A 25,243-nucleotide genomic window follows, 5' to 3' on the forward strand; every position below is an offset into this window, starting at 1 on the left:
GATCTAGCATCTTAGGGAATATTGTGTTCCACATAAATGATTTTGCAAAGAAATTTAAGTCTATCTCTTCGTGTCACCAAATGTCGTGCAAAACCTTTCTGGGGGAAATCTTTTAAAATTGTATTATCTGTGCCCTTAAGTTACCTAACCACATAGTATTACTATTCTAGACCTCCAATATTGAAACCAAAAGGGTAAAGTAGCAGGTGAGTAAGAAGACAAATTTAACAATGGAAGAAATCTAGATTCAAATCTTGAGTCTGTCGCCACTTACTACCTGGGAGATCTTGAAGTTACTTCCCCTCTCTGAAGACTAATTTAACTCACCTTTTAAGACAAAGATTCATATCTAAATCACAGGATGGCTTTTAAAATTGCAAAAAGCTCTTTCTAGAGTTTAGCACAGTGATGGGCAAAGCATAGGGGCTCAGTGGAAAGGCACTATAATAATGCTAATCCAGTGAGCTACTTAATGTATAGGACTGTCCCAATGGGGTCTACAGGGCTTTTTGGCAAATGGCCTCAAGTTGTTGAGAGTTTCTTGGTAGAGATGTTAGGGTCGTCTAACTGTAAAGTTCTTTCTTAGTTTTTCTTTTATAGTCAGGCTATCTGCCTTAGCAGGGTCTTTCCATTTTTAATTTGCTGGGAACTGGGGAATGGGACATAGCTGACAGATGAACTCGGAATTTGGGGGCTACACTGAGGTGGCCCTTCAGACTCCAACAAAACAATGGCCCTGCCAAAGTTAAACTTTAAAACCAACACCTAATAGAATAACCTTATAGATGCAACGGCCGCCAGGCCAGGACAATTTTATTGTAACCCAGTCTGCATTCATTAACATTAGCTATATGATGTTTTAGTGAAGGGGGCAGGGAGTGTGATCAACCACAAAACCCAAAAGAAGAGGTGTCAGTGGCAGGTATGGGCAGTGCCCGAGCCCTGTCAGAGGGAAACTCTGGAAAAGGGACATAAGGATCAAGACCCCATTGGCAAGACTTTCTTTAGAAATGGATAGAGTTGCAACCCAAAGGTTACCAATACTAAGTTCATATGAGTACATTAGTCTCGTAGTGCAGTGTCAATCATTTGCTCGTTCATTCAGTATTTATTGGGCAGCCATGATTCTCGTCTGGATCCCTCCCATTTCCTTTCTTTGGAGTCCACGTCACTAAGCAAACTTCTAGCTGGGTAGATGTCCCCAGAGGGGGAGATTGTGCCGGCCATGCTAGCATTCTAAGTGACAGGGTTGTTTCCTGTGATGAGCTCATCAATGGGCGTTATTTTGTTGCCGATCAGTTTCAGGAGCTTGGTTCAAGTGCATCTGCCCACAGGAGATGAACTGACTAAAGTGCCGACAAATTATCTAAACCTGGAAACCCAAGGGCTAGGTCATGACCAGGTAAATTCACCCTTGGGATTCCTCTGGGTGTGATCTGTTAGATCGAGTTCTGACACTGAATGGTGATGGGAGGCAGTGTGTGGGGCCAGACGTTCCTGGCACTGAGGCTGGTTTTGCCATTCATGCTCTGGTTTCCCGTAAGCTAGTCATTTAATCTCTCTGAGCCTCTTCTTCCTCTTCTATGAAACAGGAAGACAGTCCTTTGGGGTTCTATTCTGGCTTCAATATTTAAACAAAAGCAGCGAACTAGCAGATCTGTTGAATTAGAAACACCTGCCTCCCCTCCTCTCCTGTTCCACATTCTCCAGTCCTGACTGGTGGGTCCATCTGCCATTCATTTACCCATCAGAGGGGCGGGCAGCATCCTTCACTCGACCCCACTGCCCATGGGAACCTCCTCAAAGTGCTCTTGGACACACAGCCCGTCACACTGCTGTGATTTCTTCCAGTGGTGTCTCAGCAAATGCAGTGACATTTTTAAGGGAGCCACTGCCCCTGAGGAATAATTCTATTTGGTGCAAAAACAACTGCCTTGACATCTCCCCTCTCCTCGGCCAACACTAAGGCATGGTGTTCTTCAAGGATCCACCACACGAGACCACCTCATTAACACCAAAATTATCCCAGGCCTTAGCATTCTCTCATCTATGAAATACACGTCCTTCTAAACCAGGCAAATCAAAAGATGTTCGGACACTGTACGGATCATCTTTATGCACTCAAAAGAATGACTCAAGACACGCGTAGAGAGTGGATTTTCATATCGGTGTCTCCTTGACCCAGTTAAATTTTTATTCAGTGAAAAAAGTTGACATTGAGACAAAAATTATCGTAAAACTGTGCAATATAGTAAAATCTTCAGCATAAATTGGTGATTTGGAAACGTATCAAGGCAATGGAAATCATAAATGCCTAATTTCATTCTGGAGAGACACAAGTATACAGTGTTTCACTTTAAATAAGGGCAGAGGAGGCCTTTATTTTGCTGCCAATACCTTTGATTTTGCCTAAAGTTCCTAATAATTCATCACAAGAGTCTTTAAATGAGAAATGACATGGACTGTCTGAGAATAATGGTCCGTCAGCCCTCATGCTTATTCCATTTGCATTATTATATATGAAACGAATACCATTCTTGGGTTACTTGGCTCTGAGGACCTAATTCCTAATATGGCTGCTCAAAAGTAGTGGGCAGAAACACATACACAATCCACATGATTGTGTGGATCAACATGAGGGTTGAGGACCCTCAACCCACATTCGGTGGTGGTTCCCACCCTGAGAATGTGCTCATTGTCCATGTACCCGACTACACATACCTCTTGCTATCTATTCCGTATCTCAGTCTTGCATAGAAAGTAGTCTATATAAGCTTAATGCACTGGCTTTTGTTACACAAAAGTTGCACCTGAAAGGCAGGCAGCACACACTCCAGTTAATAAAAATAACACACTAGGAATGTCAAGATACAATCCCAACAAAGTGAAGATTCCGCACAGGGCTTGAGGGTCAATTCTGAAAATCAGTATGGAGACGGTATTCGGTGGGTTCATCTCCCAGACCCCTTAAGCAAGGGGGTCTCCCAACTCTGCTGAAGGAAGAGAAGAATCTTCTCAGGGATTCACCATGACCCCCTTAGTAGGAAAGTGACCACCCAAACCTACCAAGATGAGGTTTCTGCCCTTAAGGAAGTACTGGGACTATCATCTTACAGGACGGAGTGACCGCTGGGTGGATGTCTGAAGGTAGGATTCTCCCAGGGGAAGCGGGTGGCTATCTAGAAGAGCCTCACCATATCATTGCTCTCCCCAGCTCCCCCAAAATGGCCGTTATTTGAGAAGGGCGACATTCCGTAAAGGGCTGAAGCACAGCTTCATCTAGTAGGCCAGGAGGATGGGCAGGAGGGGGCATACAGCTCTGTGTTCCATGCCTGTCCTACCCAAATATCCCTAGAGATCCTACCAGAATGGAACCCCAGGAACCTCTGTTCCCGAGGTCCAAAGTTTCAACTCGTTACCCAGCATCATAACCTTGTATCCAGTATGCCGGGGCCACCCGCAGTCACTGGACCTTCTCACCTGTCTGGAAATGTCTGCATAGACATGGCTTCTCCCCAGACTCCTCTGCAGAATTCTACTCTTTGTCATTTCATCCACACAGACTTGTGTCTCAGCAGGCTCGAGAGGCATTCAATACACACAGGGGCAAAACCAGCTTCCAGAGAAAACTCTGTACACAGTGCCCCTGCCCGCCAAATTTCGGTGGTTCATCAGTGGTGCATCGTGGTCCACGTGGATGTGGGCTGCTGACATTCCAATGTGCACTGGGAAAGAATCACATTTTTTCCCTGTGCAGTGTGAACTTTTGAGGTGGCATCTCCAAAGAGGTCCAAAGCCCCTTCTGCACAATCAACCAGGGGCTCCACCTGGTCACAGTGAAGACAGTTATCTGGTCACGTTCAAAGGCTGCGCACAGTTTCCGTTCTCACCTCCTGTGGTCACTCCAACCTTTGGACCTCTGCAGGCAGCAGACCTACACCAAAACCCCACGCAGCTCCGCAGAGGGAAGGAAGACTGGGCGCTTCAAAAGTCCATAAAAATATACAATTCGCACATAACTGCATCTACCTGGCTTAGTCTTCAGAAACTTAGCTCTTCTGTTTATATAAAATACTCTAGCCCTAAAAGGCTGCTTTTTCTCAAACAGCACAGTGGCGGTTTCCAAGGAGAGGGGTGATGGCCAGTCTGTACAGTACTGTGCACTAAGCATTGGGAGGCCCTGGGAACAAGAAATGAACGCTCAGAAACATCTCAAGTTGCCAGCTGGAGAACCAGGCTCTGTAAACAAAGGTTTGCCTCCAGGAAGACTGAAAATAAAGTCTCAGAGCCTTTCAGGTCAGCTTTCACAAATGGCATCCAAAAATTGGCCGAAAAAAAGAAGACAATATACTTTCTAGTGGTTCAGTTAAATGACTTGCCTCCCACCAGACTGTTTGTCTTTCAGCTATGTAAAGAGCTTTGCTAAAGGGGTGTGGGTGGGGGGGAGGGCTTGGAGTTCTGAACAAAAGCTGAAGACGACACAAGGTAAAGCCAAAGAAATTCCATTCTTTAAAAAGGTAACAAAAGGAGAGAGAAAGAAGGGGAAAAAAATGTAGAAGGAAGTTCATCATGACCACCACTTGCTAAAATAAAATGGAGCCTTACCCACACGGCATACTACGTGTCTACAGTTTAAAACACTCTTTGCTGAAAATATATACATATATAAATTAAAAAATTTTTAACTAAAAAATGGAATTGGCTCTTTGTTTTCCAGACAGTCACTAGCTAGAACGAAACTATCGTATCACCCAAGAATGATACTTTTGGTGAAAAAAAAGCAAATACTTGTGAGAAGGTGATGGGCAGCATCTCAGAGGCAATGTTTTCTTGTTTTTGTTTTTTCTTTTTTTAACACAGCTCGCCTATTAAGGACACACATTCAGAAGCATGACTTTGGACTGTCCCCACAGCTCACTGCTTCTCGGCTGAGAAGTTCTGCAGTGAAGTCCATACAGCAGGCGTCACAGCAACGTTGGACATTGGTGCCTACAATGCTAGGTCTAAAGGGCGGGCATCAGTCCACAATGGATAACACGTACTTATCAAGTGGCCATGGGCTGAATACTAGGGTGGCATTTAAAGGCAGAAGAAAGAAAGAAAAAAACAGAGGAAAAAGCTCAGTTTGTTTTACAGAGAGAATAAACTCTAGTGTTGTTCCAGCTATTAACTGGGTAGAACAGTCTCTGATTCATGGGTCTCTTGTATCTCTGTAAGAGCAAACAGCACTCTTTAAACTGGGCAGGGGTATGGGGCAAGGAGATGGAAGGAAAGGAAAAAAAGAAAAAAAAGAGAGAGAGAGAGAGAAGGCACTGACCCAATTCAAAATGACTGCATATATCAGTGTAGATTTTTAAAGACAGTAAGTGGCCACCTCAACACAAATACAAAATTTTACATTCGAGATTCTTCAGTGGTGAAGTAAAACCACAAGCCGAAGAGAACAAAGCAGGTGCTCTATCTGCCAGTGTATCTATCGTGGTTCTCCCACGACCCGAGTTCATTTTTTGCAAGGACCATGACACCCGTGTGCAATAAAGCAGGGTCACCATTTTGTGGTGGTGAAGGCTACACCATGTTCTGGGGTGCATACAGTGAGATTCCCCCAATTAACATGCAAGAAGAGACTGCTGTCTGTGTAACTGAAACCTAGCAGTGACTCGGTGTGCTCTCCTGCCAAATACCACCATGTGGCACACAAGGGACTAAAACCGGATTGTTTCCTGAACGGCGACAAGATGGCTGCTATTCTCCACCCCTCGACCCTACGGGCGAGGGGTTCCTAACATGCAGTGCCATCAGATGACCGCTAAAGCCTTGCCTTATACGGGGTCCCAATAAATTAACAAAATAACAGGAAAGAACCCACTGCTATAATACACACACTTTCATGTAAACTAAATCTGAATGAAGTTTAAAATTTGAGCACACATTCAAGAAGAGGGAGGGGTCCCACCCGTCACCCTCTCTTGAAGTTTTTATTAAATACATTTCTGTGTCTTAGAAAAAGAAAAAGAATGGCCAGTTTATGGAATCAAAATGATCCCACAGACTTAAAAGCATGCCCAGCAAGCACGGCCCTGTAAGACTACATGAATGTGAAAGTAAAGCAATTTGGTTACTAAAATCAACCTGGTTGGAAGTTCACAGTTGATTACTACAAAGTGTATCCATTCCTTTCTTTCCTTTTTTTTGTTTTTGTTTTTTTTTTTGTTTTTTGTTTTTGGCCCATATAAAAATAACATATTGCAACTCAAAGTGCATCTTTTTAAAATAAACCATCAACTATCTTTATCAAATAAAATATTTACACCATTTGGTTTCTAGTGAGGAAAAGCTCTTTCAGGCTATCACCATGGGGACGTCGTCTGAAAATCCAGTTATCATAGGAGCATCTTCATCGTCTTCCCCTAAAGGCAAAACCAAGTCGGTCCTTGGTGAGTCCCAGAGCACTTGCGCCCAGCCCCAGCACCCGCCCCTCCACCCCAGCCGCCCCCAACACCATCACGGGCCCCCAGCCTGGGAAATCAGTGCCACAGCCCTCCAGGCCCAGTGGTCAAAGCCAAAACCCAACTCAGCTGCCCCCTGATGCTCTTGGGTCACCTTCTCCCCATCCATGGTGACCAAGCTTATTTTAGTGGTACCTTGAACTTAACCCAGTAAAGAAAGTACATCTTTTAGGGAAGGGAATCTTAGTACCTACCCAAAAGTCCAATGGGTGATGTAGGTTCCCTAATTTGAGGTATCCACACCCTACAATAACACATTGAACTTCTTTATCTGTTTTCTCCTCTGAACCCACACTGCTCCGAGGAAAGGGATCTCAGAGGGGTTGAAGCTACTTGAGAACAGCTTCCCAGACTAATGAATGTCCCCTTGTGGCCCCTGGTACAATCCTGTACAACCACCTTGCAATCCACATTCAGTGATCACTGTGTGGTACCATTAACTCCTTTTGCTGCCAATGACAGAAGCAAAGAGCCTACCCGATCATACAAAGCAGACCAAATACTCGTACTAAGCAAGACAGGAAACTGAGGAGGGAGCAAAGCTAACCTCAAATGATCAGTGATTGGGGAATATACAAATATCTTTATAAACAAAAATATATATAAGTGGTTTACAGGAGGAAAAATAGGTATGAAAACTCACAGTCCACAGTCTGAGTTTGGGGAAGACCCCAAAACACACCTGACTTATTATACTAAGTGGTCTACTAGTTCTACTAGCATTTTGTAATTAGAGCATGTAGACATTTTAAAAGCAGTATTTCTTTCTTTGCTCCACACTGTGTTATGGATCCATAAAAGCAGAATGACTGGTGAGGTGACCCTAGTGATCAGAAAGAGACACAGCCAGATGGAAAAGGCTTCTTTGGACAGAAGTCAGTTGGGAAGGCGTGACTTCTTATCTTGACTGTGCTCTTCAAAGATGTCAGACCTCCAGGCCCATGAAAGATGAGAGTGGTTGGAAATTCCTGAAAATCTGCTGATACATTGGGGGTATTGAAAACCCAGGGCCAGCACCCCCCACCCCAGTGTTCCACATAACCTCTCCACTGAAGAGAAGGCCAGCATTTTAGTTCAGGAGCAAGTTCAAAGCAAAGGGCACTGGCTGGTTTAACCTAGAGCTGTAGGATCACTGGCTGATGAAGAATCACTCAAGTGTCAAGTTGAGGGGGTCTGCGCCGGGGGAAAGATCCAGGACACCCCACCTCACTTACCCAGGTCATCCCCGGAGGAGAAGATAGCCGAGCCCAGCCGGGAGCTGTAGTGGCTGTTGGCAAAAGCAGTGAAACTACTCTGCAGCCTCCGATGCTTTGTGTAGAGGACGGCAAAGCCAATGGCCAGGCTCAGCAGTATCAGGAAAAGGATGGGGACCACGACGGCGGCCACGTCCGGAGACCTAGCAGCCTGGGCTGTGGACGCATCTGCACCTGCCGACGAAGACGGCCGCACGTGAGCCTCCTCTGTAAAGGCGGTTGAGTTGGCCAGGCACCTCACCACCTCACCCCACCCCCGACAAAAACGGGGAGCTTGCCAACGGTCACCCAAACCGCCAGCCTGGTGTGGCCTGCTCCTGCACAGGACGCCCGGTTGTGTCCCCGTGCCTTGCCACGAGTGGAGAGACCACGGGCCTCATGCAGGCAAATATGGCAATTACGTGAGACTCCTCATCACTGCCTTATTGTTTGTTGAGATAATCTCTTGGAAGGGAGACCTTTGTTGGGGTTTCGACATTGATTTCATTAGCATTATTACTTAAGACCACTTGCTTGCCTTCCATAAGAGGATGTGAAGTCAGACCACGAATTAATGAGATTGCAATTATTTCCCCCTACTTGGCTGCTCTGAACCGCAATTACCTAAAACTCCGTTGAATGATACAAACAGCATCCCTTTACTGCAACACTGACTTAACAGCTCATGAAGTTTTATGAGGTTTTTATGAGGCTTACTTAAATAAAAGAGAGAAAGAACCATTCCATATACGTTTAACATTTTTAAAATGCAGTCTGCAAAGCCATTCAGGTGTCTGTAACCTAACAATGACACCCGCTTCCCACTGCCTTAAACAAATTCTCACTTTATGCTGATACACGGAGAGATTTGTACCAATAGGGCCCTAGGGCAAAGCCAGTCCCCTGCTGGGTTAGGGCCAGTCTTAAAAATCCCTGGGGAGGGGCACCTGGGTGGTTGGGTTAGTTAAGTGTCCCACTTCGGCTCAGGTCTCGATCTCATGGTTCCTGGGTTCAAGCTCCGTGTCGGGCTCTGTGCTGACAGCTCAGAGCCTGGAGCCTGCTTTGGATTCTGTGTCTCCCTCTCTCTCTGCCCCTTCCCTGCTCGCTCTCGCTCAAAAACAAATAAACATTTTTAAAAAACTTTTTTTTCCAAATTCCTGGGGAAAGTCAGTGCCCGAGGTAGGAAAATGGAACTTGGGACTCAGTTTTAGCTAAGGAAGCAAAGTGGACCTTCTCTGTCCTCTGAGGAGCCTCATCAGGCTTGAGGCTGCTCCCTGGTTTGGGGCAAGGTGCTGGGGGACAGGCCTGAGCCTCACAGGGAAGGCCCTGAAGCCACCCAGGGATTCATCCCAACAAGATGGGCCAGAGAACAGCCACTTCTTGCGAGCCTAATCTAACAGCTCAATAGCCACGTCTTCAAATTCTTTCGTTATTGACCTACTGGGAAAAGCTGCAGCAGAATCTTACTTCACACAGCCCAGTGTCACCCCATCTGTGAAGTGGTAAATTAGGGGACTGCTCTTGCCTGGAACACGTAAGAGGAACCAGTGTGGTAGAGGAAAGAGGAATGCGTGAGCCCCCATCTGCCCATCTGGCTTCTGTGGGGTAAGACGGAGACTCACCAAGGCCTCCCTAAGAGATTCTTTCTGCTGGACAGTTCTGGTTTTATAAAAGCAACTGTTTTTTGCCCCCAAGTCTATTTCACAGTTGCTAATTAGTTTTGCTTAAAAAGGAGGTTCTATTTCGGAAACGCTAGGTTAACAAGACTTCTGTTGTTTGTTTTCTGTGAGACCTTCTCGGAACCTCCCATATGCTTGGATTCTCCAAAGGGACACGGGCTACAAGATCTTCCTCTTTCAGGGAGGTGCCTGGGACACACAACATGACAGAACACACAACTCCAAAGCAGGATTTTGGCTTACGCATTGGTGAGCTCCCGGCTGGGAGTAAACGGAACTAAAAAGGCCAGTGGCAAAACATGCATTGACATGCTGGCCAGGCTACTACGACACGAGCAGAATTTCTGGGTAAATGAAAGGCTTCTCTTCTGCCCTCCACCCTCAGTATGACTCATCACTGATATCTGGGAGTGTTTATAAAACAAGATGCTGGCCAAATTCAGGTTCTGATCTGGACTGATGGCTAAGATGAAGGGCGAGGCTATAATCTGTTACTCTATGGGAAGGAGATTATCTACTGACTTGGAAGAATCACAGGGAACGTTAGCATACTGGAGGCTCTGGGAAGTCCTGCAAACAACTAGCGACAAAACTCATACTAACCTAGCATTTCCCGAGCAGAATCTCCATTTTAAACAAAACCTACTGCTACCCTGTTCCATCTTGTGGGCTCTAGACTCAGAATATGGTCACTTGGTAACCCCAGCTCTTCACATCATGCCTGGCTCAGGAGGTATTTGTTAAATAAATCAGTGCATGATTCCACAGATGCATAAATGACTTTCTTTTGAACTGAAGGAATGTTTTAAATGTACTTGAGAAAGACACACATTTGTCAGACAGCGCCACATCCTTCGTCTATTTCCCCAGAACTGAAGACGGAAACTGGCTACACGAGTAACTTACCAGACCCCAATTCGTCATACAGCAGGACAGCAGGCTCCCCACAGATCTGGCTGCCAAAAAGGCATCTTGCTTGCACAGTGAAAGTGTAATTATGACCCAATTTCAGGTTGGAAATTTTAAAGAAATTGTCGGTAGTGTTCCCAAGGTAAGCTGAGATATTCATGGCACTATCAAACATGTGTATCTCATAGCCCTGAAAACAAAGACACGAGAGATTGTTCGGAAGTTGAATAAGGAATCTGACAGCTTCTATTACCGGTTCCAACTTTATGTGGGCTCCTTATTGCAGGCTTTTATAGACGCTAAAGCACTTTGGGTTTCTTACTAGATCTTTTTACATTACCACTGAGATACTGGATTCAGGAAATGGTAATTTTCCCATCCCAAACGTCACACCCACTCACAAGCTACAAAGTGGAGGTGAAAAGTACAGCCCTAATAAAAGCCCATTTTAAAGAGCCAGCAAGATGGCGGAGAAGTAGGGAGCTCCATGCATTTTGCTTGCACCCATCTCTCAAAAGAGAAGGCCTGAAGTTATAGGACACTGAGCCACGGGAGTTTGGGAAGAGAAAGAGACAGAATACACTAAGGAAGCCTCATGAGTGTGGCTACCTCAAGAAACAAGCCAAAGTATACATAGTGGAGAGGGAAACAAAATAACCAAACTCTCAACAAGAGAAACCAAGAGACACCATTCAAAGAATACTTCCTGTACGGACAGGCCCTGAACAGTCAAAGAGTCCTCTTTAATACAGCAGAACTCACAGGGGCAGAGTGTACAACAAGCTTTTAAAATTAACAAGAGATAGAAAGCTAACCAAAATGACGAAATTGAAGAACTCCCTCCTAAAGATTCCAGGAAGAAATGACAGCTAAAGAATTGCTCAAAACAGAAATAAGCAACATAATTGAACAAGAATTTAGAACAATATTCATAAAATTAATCACTGGGCTTGATAAAAGCATGGAAGACATCAGAGAAACGATTGCTACAAAGACTATGGAGCTCAAAAAAAGTTATGATGAATTAAAAAATGTGATAAATGAGATACATAATAAAATGGAGGCGTCCAATGCATGGAGTGAAGAGGCAGAAAGGAGAATAAGTGATTTTGAAGACACAACTATAGAAAAGGAGGAAGTTGAGTAAAAGAGAGATAAACTGATCCAGGAACATGAAAGAAGAGTTCGAGATCTCAGTGATACAATCAAACAGAACAATATCCGTATCATAGGAATCCCAGAAGAGGAAGGGAGAGGGAAAGGTGCTGAAGGAGTCCTGGAACAAATTATAGCAGAGAACTTCCCCAATCGGGAGGAGAACACAGACGTTGAAATCCAAGAGAACCAGAGGATTCCCCTCAGACATAATTTGAAGCAATCTTCTGCACGACATATCATAGTGAAACTGGCAAAATATAAGGACACAGAGAGAATTCTGAAAGCAGCTAGGGAGAAAAGGGCCCTAACGTACAAAGGGAAACCTATCAGAGTGGTGACAGACCTATCTACTGAAACTTGGCAGGCCAGAANAATAGCACTGGACTTTAATACTCCACTTACACAAATGGATAGATCAACTAGACAGAAAATCACTAAAGAAACAATGGACTTGAATGACACATTGGTCCAGATGGATCTGACAGATATATTTAGAACTCTACATCCTGAGGCCATGGAATTCACTTTCTTCTCAAGACCGCATGGCACATTCTCCAGGATAGACCACATACTGGGACATAAAGCAGCCCTCAATAAATATAAAAGAATTGAGATCATACCATGCGCACTTTCATATCACAATGCTATGAAACTTGAAATCAATCACAGGAAGAAGCCTGGAAAACCTCCAACAACATGGAGGTTAAAGAACACCCTACTAAAGAACGAATGGGCCAATCAGGCAATTAGAAAAGAAATTAAAAAATATATGGAAACAAATGAAAATGAGAACACAACAATCCAAACTCTATGGGATGCAGTGAAAGCAGTCCTACGAGAAAGTACATTGCACTCCAGGTGTGTTTGAAGAAATGAGAAAAAGTGTAAGTGCAAAATCTAACAGTGCACCTAAAGCAACTAGAGAGAGAGCAACAAGAGCACCCCACACCCAGTAGAAGAAGAGAAATCATAAAAATCAGGGCCGAAATAAACACTACAGAAACCAAAGAAACAGTTGAACAGATCAATGAAGCCAAGACTTGGTTTTTTGAAAAAATAAACNACAACAATCCAAACTCTATGGGATGCAGTGAAAGCAGTCCTACGAGAAAGTACATTGCACTCCAGGTGTGTTTGAAGAAATGAGAAAAAGTGTAAGTGCAAAATCTAACAGTGCACCTAAAGCAACTAGAGAGAGAGCAACAAGAGCACCCCACACCCAGTAGAAGAAGAGAAATCATAAAAATCAGGGCCGAAATAAACACTACAGAAACCAAAGAAACAGTTGAACAGATCAATGAAGCCAAGACTTGGTTTTTTGAAAAAATAAACTAAATTGACAAACCTCTAGCCAGGTTTCTCAAAAAGAAAAGAGAGAGGACTCAAATAGACAAAATAATGAATGAAAACGGACTGATTACAACCCCTCAGAAATACAAGCAATTATCAGGGAATACTATGAAATATTATATGCCAACAAACTAGACAACTTCGAAGAAATGGACAAATTTCTAAACACACACTCACTACCAAAATTCACATGGGAAGAGATAGAAAATCTGAACAGACCCGTAACTAGTTAAGAAATCGAATCAGTTACCAAAAATCTCCCAACAAATAAGAGCCGTGGGCCAGATGGCTTCCCTGGGGAATTCTACCAGACATTTAAAACAGAATTAATACCCATTCTTCTCAAGCTGTTCCAAAAAACAGAAATCGAAGGAAAACTTCTGGACTCATTTTATGAAGCCAGCATCATTTTGATTCCCAGGCCAGACAGAGACCCAGCAANTGGGGGGATGGGGGTGATGGGCATGGAGGAGGGCACTTGTGGATGAGCACTGGGTGTTATATGGAAACCAACTTGACAATAAACTACTTAAAAAAATAAAAGCTCATTTTAACAAATATTTTGGTACACATCCAAAATTCTGGTCGAGAGTCCACTCATCTCGAGTGCTATGAATGGCACAAAGAATCTGGACAATTCAGTAAGAGTTTGCTGTAATGGGATTGGGCTAATAATAAACCCAGGTCACGGTGGCCTCCAGCAGTGAGGCTGGAAAAGTCAGGACATTTGTAGGGAGAATGGTGTGTGGGAACTCCACTGTCAGCCCAGAGCTCACTCCCTAGCTCCTTACTTTCTAGCTCCTCTGGGCTGATGGTGGCTCCAGACTAACTTGGCCTTGACTAGAAAGCACCTCAACATTGGGCTGTGGTCAGAACTGACTCCCAGACTTCTCTGATAATCTCCAAGCATTCCAGAGTCAAAGCTACCAACTCCCACCCCACCAGCACCCAAAAGAGCCCTCCTCTCTTAGCTCTATCCACATATTGGGCCCACTGCATTCTCACTTGGTCCCCAGTCCATTGACCTGTCTGTTTTCTGAACTCTAAGCGGGAGGGAAAGAAGAAGGATATGCTATGTGCTTATGCCAGAGCTCTCACTGGGAGCAAAGTACTGATCGGCCACCTCAACCTAAAAGCTGGGCTTCTACCACACATGAGGTAGATAATTGGCTGCCAAACTAGGCCTCCCAATACCACCCACCTGTAATCCTGTCCCTCCATTCTTCTTTAGAAAACAGTATTGATTACTTCTATCTAATATGCATTTGCTGTAGCATGTTTGCAACATACATAAAGATATCAAGAAAAACACGTAAATGATATACACATCAGTCATTCATTTAATAAACTATTACACATCCTCTTCTTTTGAACATTAAAGTTGTTTCTTTTTTCTTCCTACCAGAAATAAAAGTGCCCTGAACAGCCTTGTGCATAAATTCTTTATGCACATTGTTGCCTGAGAATAAAATCCTGAAAGAACTGCTGGGTCAAAGGATGTGGACGCTTTTATTCCTGACACGTTATTACCAAAGTGCCTTACAGAAAGGCTGAACTGATTCATATTCCCAGCATGTTAATCTCCTCATTTATGGCTCATTCTGGTAATGCTCTTCCCCCCAAAACTTGGCCAATTTAATGTGAAAGTGTCCGATCTTTGGTGTTGAGATCACTAGTGAGGTTGATCCTTTTTTTCACGTGCCTCCTGATATTGGAGTTTTTACTGTGTTACTGGTACCTTTTCCAAAATCAGAATATTACTCTTTTGAACTGCTTTGACTGCTTTCTTTATATCTGAGTATATTAACCATTTATATGTCACAGCGGGGAGAGTCGTGAGGCTTTTCAAATTTTAATCTAGCTTTGCTCCTGGCATTAGGGGGTGACCCTAATAATAATAACCCCAGTGCCCTTGACCGACACTGTACCCCGAAAGAGCCACAGTGGATTTAACGTGTATCTCTGTAGCTCGTGCTTTGCTGACAATGGGGACAAGCCAAGTCCACTCAAGAACCTGTCCACCTTTGGGTGGCAGATCAGCAGATCTATTCGCCTTCCTCCTCCCTCTCGTCTCCTGTTGCGAATACAGTCATGGGTCTGCCAATGTCAAAACAAAACCAAAAAAGTCTTTTCCGCAGGTCAATGGACTATCTCAGGTACTTTGTGGTCCCTTGGACATCACGGGAAAGAAATCGCAATGCCAGGGTGCGGGTGTAGCTCAGTCCACTGAGGCCACTGCTCTCAGAATGTCAGACGGCCCAGGGAGGCTCCGGCCACTTCCCCTGCCTTGCGGGGAGAAACGAGTTCAGGAATGAAAGGTGCTTAGTGCAGGGCCTCTCTTCTTTAATGGGCAGCATAAACCTCTCAGTAATTAGCAAGCCCACAGAAAATGGCCCTTTGTTCTCAAGTTCACTCCCTTGCCCTATTCCTTCTCTCTCCCCCATTGATGCCAGCAAGCAGGTAACGAGCTCAGCTCTACAGCTGAATCACAATTAGNCACCCTGCTTTCGTTGAAATGCTTTTCCTTCAGAGCTAGACTTTTCCAAAACAGGAGAACATGGTCATTTTCTGTTATGATTTTTAAGGCATCAGGTGCAGACAATGAAACTGAAAATTAAAGATACAACACGATGTGGTTAGTGGCTATATATTGAAATCGCTGTTCTTTCTGGTCTGTCGGAAGGAGGTGAAATAAATGCTAACTTGAAAGGCGAGGTTAAGGAACAAGAAACACACACATAGAGCCTAGCACAGGGCAGACACTCTCTAAGTGGCACCTCTTTTTTTGCTATTATAATACGGTGAGTCAAGAATTTGGACAGCACCTACTGAGTGGCCCTCAGAGCCACAAATGGCTGAAAACAAATGGGGTGGGGGAGAAAGGGAAGGGGTGGGACAGACCATGGTCTCAAAGCCTTTCCTGGACTTCCGCTCTGGTTTCAGTCTGTGAAGGAGCGTGAAAGAGACTTAGGATGTGGAGAATGACAGGCGCCCCTCCAGCCCACCCCCCTGTAGCCCCGGCACTGGAACGCTGCCCTGCCCACCAGGCGTGGACACGGAAGGGAGCGTCTGGCCACGCAGTTCCTGACAGACGTCCCATGCCTACAGGCTTCCTGGCAGCCCTGTGGCTACTTCGCTGTGCGAGAAGCCTCCTGATCTCTCTCCTGTTTACCTGTGGTGATTTTTATGCTGGAATCTTTGCTCATGTTTCCCAGCTGGACAATGACGTGGTATTTTCCTCCAGGTTCCAATTTGTTAAGGGTGTATTCCACAGTACTGTTGCGGGATGTTATTTTGTAGCTTCTGTCACTCTTCCTTATTAGATCTTTAACTGCAATTGCATATAACTAGAACAAGAAGAACAGACCTTAATGGTAATCAGAAACTTGGCATTTTTGACTCTCTGCAATTCATCGGTGGATGACATCACTTAAGTGCATCAGTGGCTGCGACCCATAGCAACAATGTTTTGAGCCCCACAGTCTGACTCGGATCTTTGGAAAGCCTTTGGGGGGAGGGGCAGGTCCAAATCTGATTCGTTCCCAGAACTGTGCACAGAATTATCAACTCGACCCAAAACACAAGCCTAGGGAACGTTACATTTATTGTGGCATCAGCCAAGAGGTTGGAAAAGGCAAGAAAAATCCAAATTCAGTGTTCAGTGTCTCTCCCCAGCTGTGATAGTTTTGGGATGTTGTCACAGGAGATAACGAAAGGACAGAAAGCTCTGCTTATTCTCGCCGCCAGCCTGCTTCTCACACATATGAATGCAAGAAGAAAACACGGGGACACGTGTTAGGTGCAGGAGACCCTATTGCCAGGAAGAGGCTGCAAGTCAAGGAGAACCTTAGCAACCAAGGATCTAAAACCACCCACCCCAGGGTACTCGGTCAGTTAAGCGTTGGACTTGGACTCAGATCATGATTTCATGGTTCGTGAGTTCAAGCCCTGGGTCGGGCTCTGTGCTGACAGCTCAGAGCCTGGGGCCTGCTTTGGATTCTGTGTCTCCACCCTCTCTGCCCCTCCCCCACTTGTGCTCTCTCTCTCACTCAAAAATAAAGATTAAAAAAATTTTTTTAAATAAAAATTTTTTTAAAAATTAAAAAAATAAATAAATAAAACCACCCAAACCTGGGAGAAGGAAGAAGGCAGCTTGGAGCAAAGGAAAATGAAAGCTCTTTTCCAGAATTAATGCCTCTTCTTTTAGACCAGGGGCCAGCAAACTTTTTTGGTAAAGGCTCAGATACAAAATACCTTTAGGCTTTGAATGCCAAACGGGGCTCTACCACAAGCATTCAATTCTGCCACATGTAACATGGCAGCAGCCATAGGTGAGATGTACACGAATGGCAACAGTTCAGCTCTAATAAACTGCATTTACAAAAGCAAGCGATGACCTAGACTCGGCCTGCAGGCATTTGTTTGCCAACCCTGCTTCAGAGGGTCAAGGAAGGGAAGGGGAGAAGGCAGAGAAGAAAGAGAGACAAACCAATATGGCAGCTGGAAATCGTGAAGAAGCAATAGTTAAGAAGAGGCACCTACAAGGACCCCAGCTGTGGCCANGCTCAGCCCCCGCGACTGGGCCTATTTCCTGCCCCGCTACAGGACCCCCTCTGTGCTCCCACACCATGCCAAGAGCACACACAGCTGGCCGGATGCCCGGCCTGCTCACCAAGTCCTGGTCCGGAGAATCATACGGGGACTCCCACTTGATGACAGCTGAGGTTTTGCCGGTGTGAACCACATGCAGGTGACGAGGTGGGAGCCTATTGTCGGGGATCATCCTTACCACGACATAGTCAGAGGACGGTCCTAGGTAGGGCACCACCACCCGCACCTGAAACAATACCACGTGGACGCAGGGCGTCTGTGCTAGGCCATCTTTCCCAACAGTGATACATGTATGCAATGAAGATTCAATCATTGCAAAAGAAGATACAAAACGTAAAATAACTCCCACCTACCCCAGATCTCTAATCCATTTCCCCAGAAGTATCACTGGTAACGGTTTTCTGTGCTTACTTCCAGAAGTGTCCTGTGCATACATAAGCACAGATCTACATTGGGTGCCTACAGATACACACTTCTATGTGCACGTACATAGCCTGTTTTTCTCAAATTTTTTACACACATGAGAAAATATTACACATATTATTAGGCTCTTCACTTCCTTCCCTTAATTATATAGCATAGAGATGTTTCCACCTCAGTACAGAGCTCTGTTTCTTTTGAAGGGATGCCTTGTATTTCATTGCAAGGATCAGCCACAATATTCTTACCCAGTCCCGCCAGCCAGTTGTTTCAAATCTCCTGCTATCACAAGCAATAGTGTACCAAACACCTTTTTCCATAGAGCTTGGCACACATGTAGAAAAGTATTTGTGGGCTATGTTTCGAGACATGGAATCTGACAAAAGTGGTGTGCATCTATTCCCACGACCCATTTGCCAAGTTCGCCAATCCTGCGCCAGGGAGCTGCAGCTGGTTAAGGGGTCATTCGTTCTGGTTTTCAAGCAGTAACTTGATGCTTCTACAGTACCCTGTCCTCACACACTTGGATCCTGGAGTCACGCGACCAGCTCCCCAGGTCCAGTTCTGAGCTAGGCACACAGGCTTTAAGCCATCCTTGGAAAAAAAACAAGAACATTATCTGTACTCCCTGGTATGGGAAAACTTACCAGAAACAGATACTGCTCGTCCCTACTGACAATGACTGTTTTGTTGTGGAGTGAAGTAGTCAAGCTCTTCGGATTGCGATAGAGGTCAAGGAAGGATGTAGCATAGAAAATGCCATAAACCTGGTAAACAGGACGGAAAAGGACATGAGCTGGGCGGCCAGGGACTTCATTCTCCTGAAATCCCTCATCTATGCCCCTGGGAACTGCTTCACGGAAGCTCAGAAGAGAGAGGTCTTCATTCAGGATGTATTTCATCAGCATGTACGGAGAAGGTGCGCTGGGGCACACACGGAGCTCACAGCCACCAAGATGAACACAGCGTATGCTCTCTGTCCTCCTCGCTTTTGGAGGAAGGAGGAGCAGAGAAGAAAAACAAACACAATTATAAATGACAAGTTCATGTACACAGCGGGATGCTACAGGGAAAGACTGTACGGAAGTGGGGAGCTGAGCAGAAGTGAGGATGGGGAGGAAGCGACGGTGTTTGTGGAGGGGAGGTGAGGAGAGGAGGCAGCAGGGTGGACAAGGCGGGGTGCCCAGAACCCACCCACTCTTCCTCCCCTCCTTAGGAGGATCCTGGTTCTTGGCGAGAATTGCCACCTGGGAGAAAATCTACACTTCCCACCTCCCTGGAAGCTGGGATGCCACGTGGCAAAGTTCTGGCCAGTGAGCTTTAAGCAGACCTGAGTGACAGCTCATTAATATAGAGCGAGGAGTCCTTCCTTCAGCCCTCCTCCTGCCTGGAACACAGATGATGGTGTAGCTCCAGACCTTCCAGACCTTGAGGCGACCTTAACGATGGATGCCACAGGCACCCTGGGTCCCGGGTCAAACCGTGCTGCTGCTGTTTAAACCCAGGCCGGTCGAAGGACTCCACCTTCACTTTCGGCTCTGTGCTATGTGGCCATTCTGAACCTCTGCTGATATGGGTGGAAAACTGAGAGTTTAAAGCAGGGACAGGGGATTTGATGGGCTTGGGGTAGGGGAGGGCCGCTGGGGGTTTATAGTGGGGAAGGGGCAGTAAAGTGCTGAGGGAGCTTTCTCTCTCCAGTGGCATAAAAGCCCCCATGGGCAGGTAGGACGGGGACTTGAAGAGGGCTGTACAAGTCTAAAGAGGTGGTGGGACCTCAGGCATGGCTCAGGGCCTTCCGAAGCCCCTACAGCTGTGCATTTTCTCAAAGCTGCTCAGCAGTCATGGCCAGAGAGGGGAAGGCGTACGGGGAAGGGGACAGGAAGCCCCAAAGGGTGATAAGCTGACAGGAGGTGAGGAAAGAAAGAATTAGGGGGCTCAAGGGTGTCAGAGGCAAAGCAAATGGAGTAGAAATAGGGAAATGAGGGTGCTCAAAGCACAAGGTGGGGGTGGGGGCCTTTGGGCTCAGAGGAGAGGCCCAGGGGCTGCTGGGAGTGGGGATGGGGAGGGGTGGCTCTGGCCAGGGGCCAAGAGAGGGCTCCAGGAGCCAAAGAGGCCAGGGCGCAAGAGGCCCCCAGAGATGGACAGCAGCTGTGGCAGTTCCCATGGTGGAGAGGACAACCGTGAGTGACGAATTCCAGTCCTCGGTGGACTGAAGTCGGGAAGAAGCGGAGAGCTTCCTACAGGTGATTTCATGGGCCCCCTGCCCTCTGCAAGCTACGACGAGCAAGGACCAGCAGAACAGGCTACTTCTCCGAGTCCATGTTAGAGACCCTGGGGTCAAGGAACATTCCAGGGTGCTGTGCGCTAGGCCCTACTCTGCAAACACGCTTGGGTGTGACAAGGTGGCCATGCCCTTGGCTGGGCATAAAAGCTGGAAAGGCCCTTTGTGAGGAGAGTCTATTTCGAGGGAAAGGGGGGTCCTGGGCCTGGCTCTGGGCATCTCATCTCTGTCCCTACCTGAGAATCAGACTCTGGAGCAACAAAGGGGCAGAAGCTGTCACACGAGCCAGCCCGGAGCTCGACCTGGTTTACGGTTTCCTCCAGCTTCAATTCTGGAGAGCCACTTGACCCCTCTGGGCCTAAGTGTCCTCACTGGTAAACTGAGAACACTGACCCCACAGGGCTGATGAAAAGATTATGTGGGAGAAGAAGGATAATGGGTTCTTGGGATGCCTTACTTCTCCTTCTTTCTTCAAAGCCAACCTTATAATCACAATTACGTGCAAACCTTGGTTCATTCCCCATCGCTCAGTCCTGCTCCAAATGCACACTGGAGATGCCGTCAGAAGACAAGACACAGGCCTCCATCCTTACCAGTCACTGTGAGGACTTGCTAAGTCTCGCTTACGCATTTAGTTCTATGGGCTTCTCCATTTGGAAAACTCAGAAACCCTTCCCCTCAAGGAGCTTACAAACTAGGGAGATAAATAACGCATGGAAAACATCAACGAGGATAAAGTGGTATCTAATCAAACAGTAGTCTGAATGGCACCAACTATAAATTTCACGGAGGTTCATAAGGGAAAGAGATCAGGTAGAAGCCAGTAGGACTGGATCGTAGGCCAGAAGGACAGAAGGACTCCAGGAGGAGAAAGAGCACAGGCCAAGGTGCAGAGGCAGGAGGGGGTGAAAATGTGCCAAGAACCTTGGGAAAACCCATCTAAACGCAAAGGAAGTTACACACTGGGGAGGTACGGGAAATAAAAACCAGCTTCAAAAAGGAAGCACAAATCTGATCAGAGTGAGTCAAAATGCATACATAATAACCAAAAAAAAAAAAAAAAAAGACCTATACAACGTGCAATAGAGACACTAGGATGAAGAGGGGAGGACAGGCACATGTGGCAGAAGCAGCCCAAGAAGGCAACCTATGGGTGGGGGGTCACATAGGTGGGGAAGAGTTGGAGGGGTCTGTTAGTGCTGCTAATGTCACCATGCCCATGAGCCAAAGTGAGTCAGCCATTACAGGAACATGGCCCCTTCTTCAAACTCACAGTCTCTTCCACAGCAAAGAGCATGCGCATTTTCTCTCAGCTTCTAGGCCAAGGTGTGGAAAGGGATGCTGGGGCTGGGATGGCGGGTGCCTCTAGAAGGTAATCCAGAACTGACCAAGAGGGCAGTTGGTGTTTGGGTGAGAAAGGAGGAAGCAGTAACAGAGGAGAAAGCCCTCGCTCGGGTTGCCCAATGCCTAGCATCAGGGGAGAGCCCATACTGACCCTGCAATGGTCAGTCTAGCTGACTTACCACATTCCTGGGGCCAGTCCAGGTGCATTCCACTGCAGTCTGATTGATGGCCTTGGCTTTGAGGCTAGGAGCAGGTGGGCGGACTCCTTTGGTCATGACATGCTCGAATGCCAGAGGACTGTCCCCTAAATCAGTCTTGGCCCAGGCAGAAATCTCATAAGACGTATGAGCAGTCAAATTGGTAACTAAAATCAGGGACAAGATGTCAGGAGGGAGCTGGAGGTGTCAGTCAAGAATCTGTGTCTTGACAAACCAAGAAATAGACTCTTAACTATAGAGAACACACCGGCATTACCAGAGGGGAGGTAGGGGGGCTGGGTGAACTAGATGATGGGGATTAAAGAGCACATTCATCATGATGAGCACTGAGTGATGTATAGAACTGATGAATCACTATGTTGTACACCTGAAACTAATATAACGCTGGATATTAATACTGGAATTAAAATCAAAACTTTAATTAAAAATAAGAATTTGTACCTTGCTATACAACACCTTATTTCTTAATTTTTTAAATCTCTACCCAGTGTGGGGCTTGAACTCATGACCCTGAGATGAAGAGTCTCAGGCTGTTCTGACTGAGCCACCCAGGTGCCCTGATACCTGGGTACCTGATACCCTATTTCTTTAAAGGTAATCTCTCAATTTAAGTGAGACCCATATGCTGTAGGATTTTCATTGTTTTACAAATTCATCNAAAGAATTTGTACCTTGCTATACAACACCTTATTTCTTAATTTTTTTTTTAAATCTCTACCCAGTGTGGGGCTTGAACTCATGACCCTGAGATGAAGAGTCTCAGGCTGTTCTGACTGAGCCACCCAGGTGCCCTGATACCTGGGTACCTGATACCCTATTTCTTTAAAGGTAATCTCTCAATTTAAGTGAGACCCATATGCTGTAGGATTTTCATTGTTTTACAAATTCATCCCAGCATTATTTACTGATGACTCCTACAAATTACACATTTGCATGGGCACTGGGTAGTCTCTTTAAAGCTGACCATCTGAAGGGCACCCGGGTGGCTCAGTCGGTTAAGCGTCTGACTTCAGCTTGGGTCATGATCTCACAGTTCATGGGTTTGAGCCCCTGTGTCAGGCTCTGTGCGGACCTCTCAGAGCCTGGAGCCTGCTTCAGATTCTGTGTCTCCCTCTTTCTCTCTCTGCCCCTCCCCTGCTCATGCTCTGTCTCTCAAGAAAACAAAATAAAATGTTTAAAAAGAAAAAGAAGCTGACCATCTGGGGATATAAACTGGTACAACATTCCTAGAGAGTTGTGTAAGAGTCTGGAGATCCTTCATGCCCTTCAATGCAGACATCCCATGGAGTCAGAGCAAATCAAACATCTGTGGACTATGAATGTCCATCAGTAGAAGAAACTGTGCATAAATTGGTTGTCCAGAGGCAGGGCAATGGTTAGACACTGTGCATCCCATGAACTATCGGGCAGCCACTAAAAGCTGTCTCCAGGGCACCCGGGTGGCTCAGTCGGTTAAGCATCCGACTTCATCTCAGGTCATGATCTTGCAGTTGGTGGGTTCAGGCCCCGCATCGGGCTCTGTGCTGACAGCATAGAGCCTGCAGCCTGCTTCAGATTCTGTGTCTCCCTCTCTCTCTGCCCCTCACCCACTCGTGCTCTCTCTCTCAAAAATAAACATTTTAAAAATTAAAAAAAAAAGTTGTGTCCAAGAATATTTAATGAGACTAGAAAATTCTTACAACTTTATATTAAGTGAAAAGGACAGGATATAAAACTACAGTTTTGCACCTAGGACACGGGTTTGAACCTGTGTGGGCCCACCTGTACATGGGGTTTTTATAATCTGATACTGTAAGCGTATGTTGACTCTTCCTTATGATTTTCTTAAGAATGCTTTTTTTCTAGATTACTCTGTTGTAAGAACACAGTATATAATACATGCCACATACAAAATATGTATTAATCAACTGTTTGTGTTATCAGCAAGAGTAGTTAAGTTTTAGGGAAGTCCAAAGTGATATGCAGATTTTCAACTGGGTCAGTGCCCTCTAACCCCTGGCTGTTCAAGGTCAACTGTATTCAAAGGAAGTCCATTTCCATGTTTGTAAGACAGAAAAGAACAACTGCACTTAGAGTGGCTGCTATTGCAAGGATTCAAAAAGAAAATGCTTTAAGAAAAAAAAAAAGCCTTTGGCACGGTGCCTCACATCTAGCTAGCCCCAATATATTTCAGGCAAGGGATAAGATGACTGTTTCTGATCCTGCCAATTTCTACTGGTGTGACACTGAGACAATCAGATCACAGTCCCAGAGATTAGAAAGAGGCAGGTTCTGCAGCAGCCGCCTTCTAAGGGAATTACTTTATCTCTGAACCTTGGGTTCTCAGCCACGAAATGAGCACATCCCACAGAATCATTACTGGGGTTATATAAAGTGCCTAGGTTACAAACGATGCCTAGGTAAATGCCTACACACAGTAGGTACACAGATAGAAGAGGGACTGGGGTGCCTCTTTCCTCCCTTAGCCCAGTTTCCTTATCCATTCATTCAACAAACGTGCCTTGAATACCAACTATGCACCACGCCCTGTAGACCTTGCATTAGCAAAGTAGGAGTGAACCAATGCCAGAAAAGAGGGTCAACTCACTGTCAGAACTTTCTTTTGAAGCTAAAGAATCATCAGTAGAGGGTTAATCTAGCTTCTTTACAGTTTTTCCTCTTTGAAGCTTCCAACTTCCATAAGAGCCAACAAGCTAGAGAAGGGGGCTGAGAAGCCACCAAGGAGACTTCCCCCCTCCCCGGAGGCAGGGGTCATTTACAGTCTCTTCCCTTGGCCCTCCCACAATGGCAGTCAGGGAAGAGCCCCCCCCCGTCCAGGCGGCCCCAACACGAACTCTGCCGCCATGAAGTATCGATCTCCTTCCTCCTCCCTGCTTGCATGCCAACTAGCTCCAAGGTGTTACCTTTGTGTGATAAGATGCTCCCCCGGAAGTTCAAAGTGATCTTCTCTTGTTTGTGGGTGTCAAATGCCCAGAAGAGGTTCACCACATAGCCATTCACCTGCCAAGAACCAGGAAACAGGTTACGGGAACAGTACATGGTCCGGGAGCACAGCAAGTGTTGAACTTCGACTCAGATCATGATCTCTTGGTTTGTGAGTTTGGGCCCCATGTCGGGCTCTGTGCTGACAGCTTAGAGCCTGCAGCTTGCTTCATATTCTGTGTCTCTCTCTCTCTCTCTCTGCCCCCCTCCCACTCGTGCTCTCTCTCAAAAATGAATGTTAAAAAAATTTTTAAAAACAAACACGAGACTATGCAGAATATAAAATATGGGCTTGATGAAATCAAGAACATTGATGCAGAATAAAAGGACAAGACTCAATTCATAAAGGCAGAAAGAGGAAAAACTAAAGACAATTACGTCACGGTAATTAAGGGTAACTCTTAGCTCAGGCAACCCTTGTGGTCAAGGCCAAGAGGTTGATACAAAAGGGGGTCCCTTTGAGCTCTTATTGTCTAACAGGAGCAAATCTACCCATGGGTCAGGAAAGCCTACCTTTTTGAAGTTCTGAGCTCATAAAGAGATTCGATCT

At 45.8% G+C, this 25,243-nt stretch overlaps 1 protein-coding gene across 1 annotated transcript in view; it reads right to left on the minus strand.

The window, feature by feature from the left end:
• Positions 1–2,152: 2,152 nt before the first annotated feature.
• Positions 2,153–25,243, minus strand: part of SORL1 (sortilin related receptor 1) — a 174,234-nt gene continuing 151,143 nt past the window's right edge. Inside the window, exons 40-48 of the mRNA XM_077776655.1 lie at positions 24,615–24,711; positions 21,673–21,857; positions 18,516–18,635; positions 17,510–17,674; positions 16,010–16,184; positions 15,338–15,444; positions 10,327–10,519; positions 7,724–7,936; positions 2,153–6,410 (exon numbers count right to left, since the gene is read on the minus strand). Of these exons, the coding sequence (XP_077632781.1) occupies positions 6,343–6,410; positions 7,724–7,936; positions 10,327–10,519; positions 15,338–15,444; positions 16,010–16,184; positions 17,510–17,674; positions 18,516–18,635; positions 21,673–21,857; positions 24,615–24,711 (1,323 nt within the window). The 3' untranslated portion in view covers positions 2,153–6,342. The remainder of the gene's footprint in view (positions 6,411–7,723; positions 7,937–10,326; positions 10,520–15,337; positions 15,445–16,009; positions 16,185–17,509; positions 17,675–18,515; positions 18,636–21,672; positions 21,858–24,614; positions 24,712–25,243) is intronic.

The sequence above is a fragment of the Crocuta crocuta genome, unplaced genomic scaffold (assembly GCF_008692635.1).
Source record: "Crocuta crocuta isolate KB4526 unplaced genomic scaffold, BGI_CrCroc_1.0 scaffold271, whole genome shotgun sequence".
Lineage (NCBI taxonomy): Eukaryota > Metazoa > Chordata > Mammalia > Carnivora > Hyaenidae > Crocuta > Crocuta crocuta.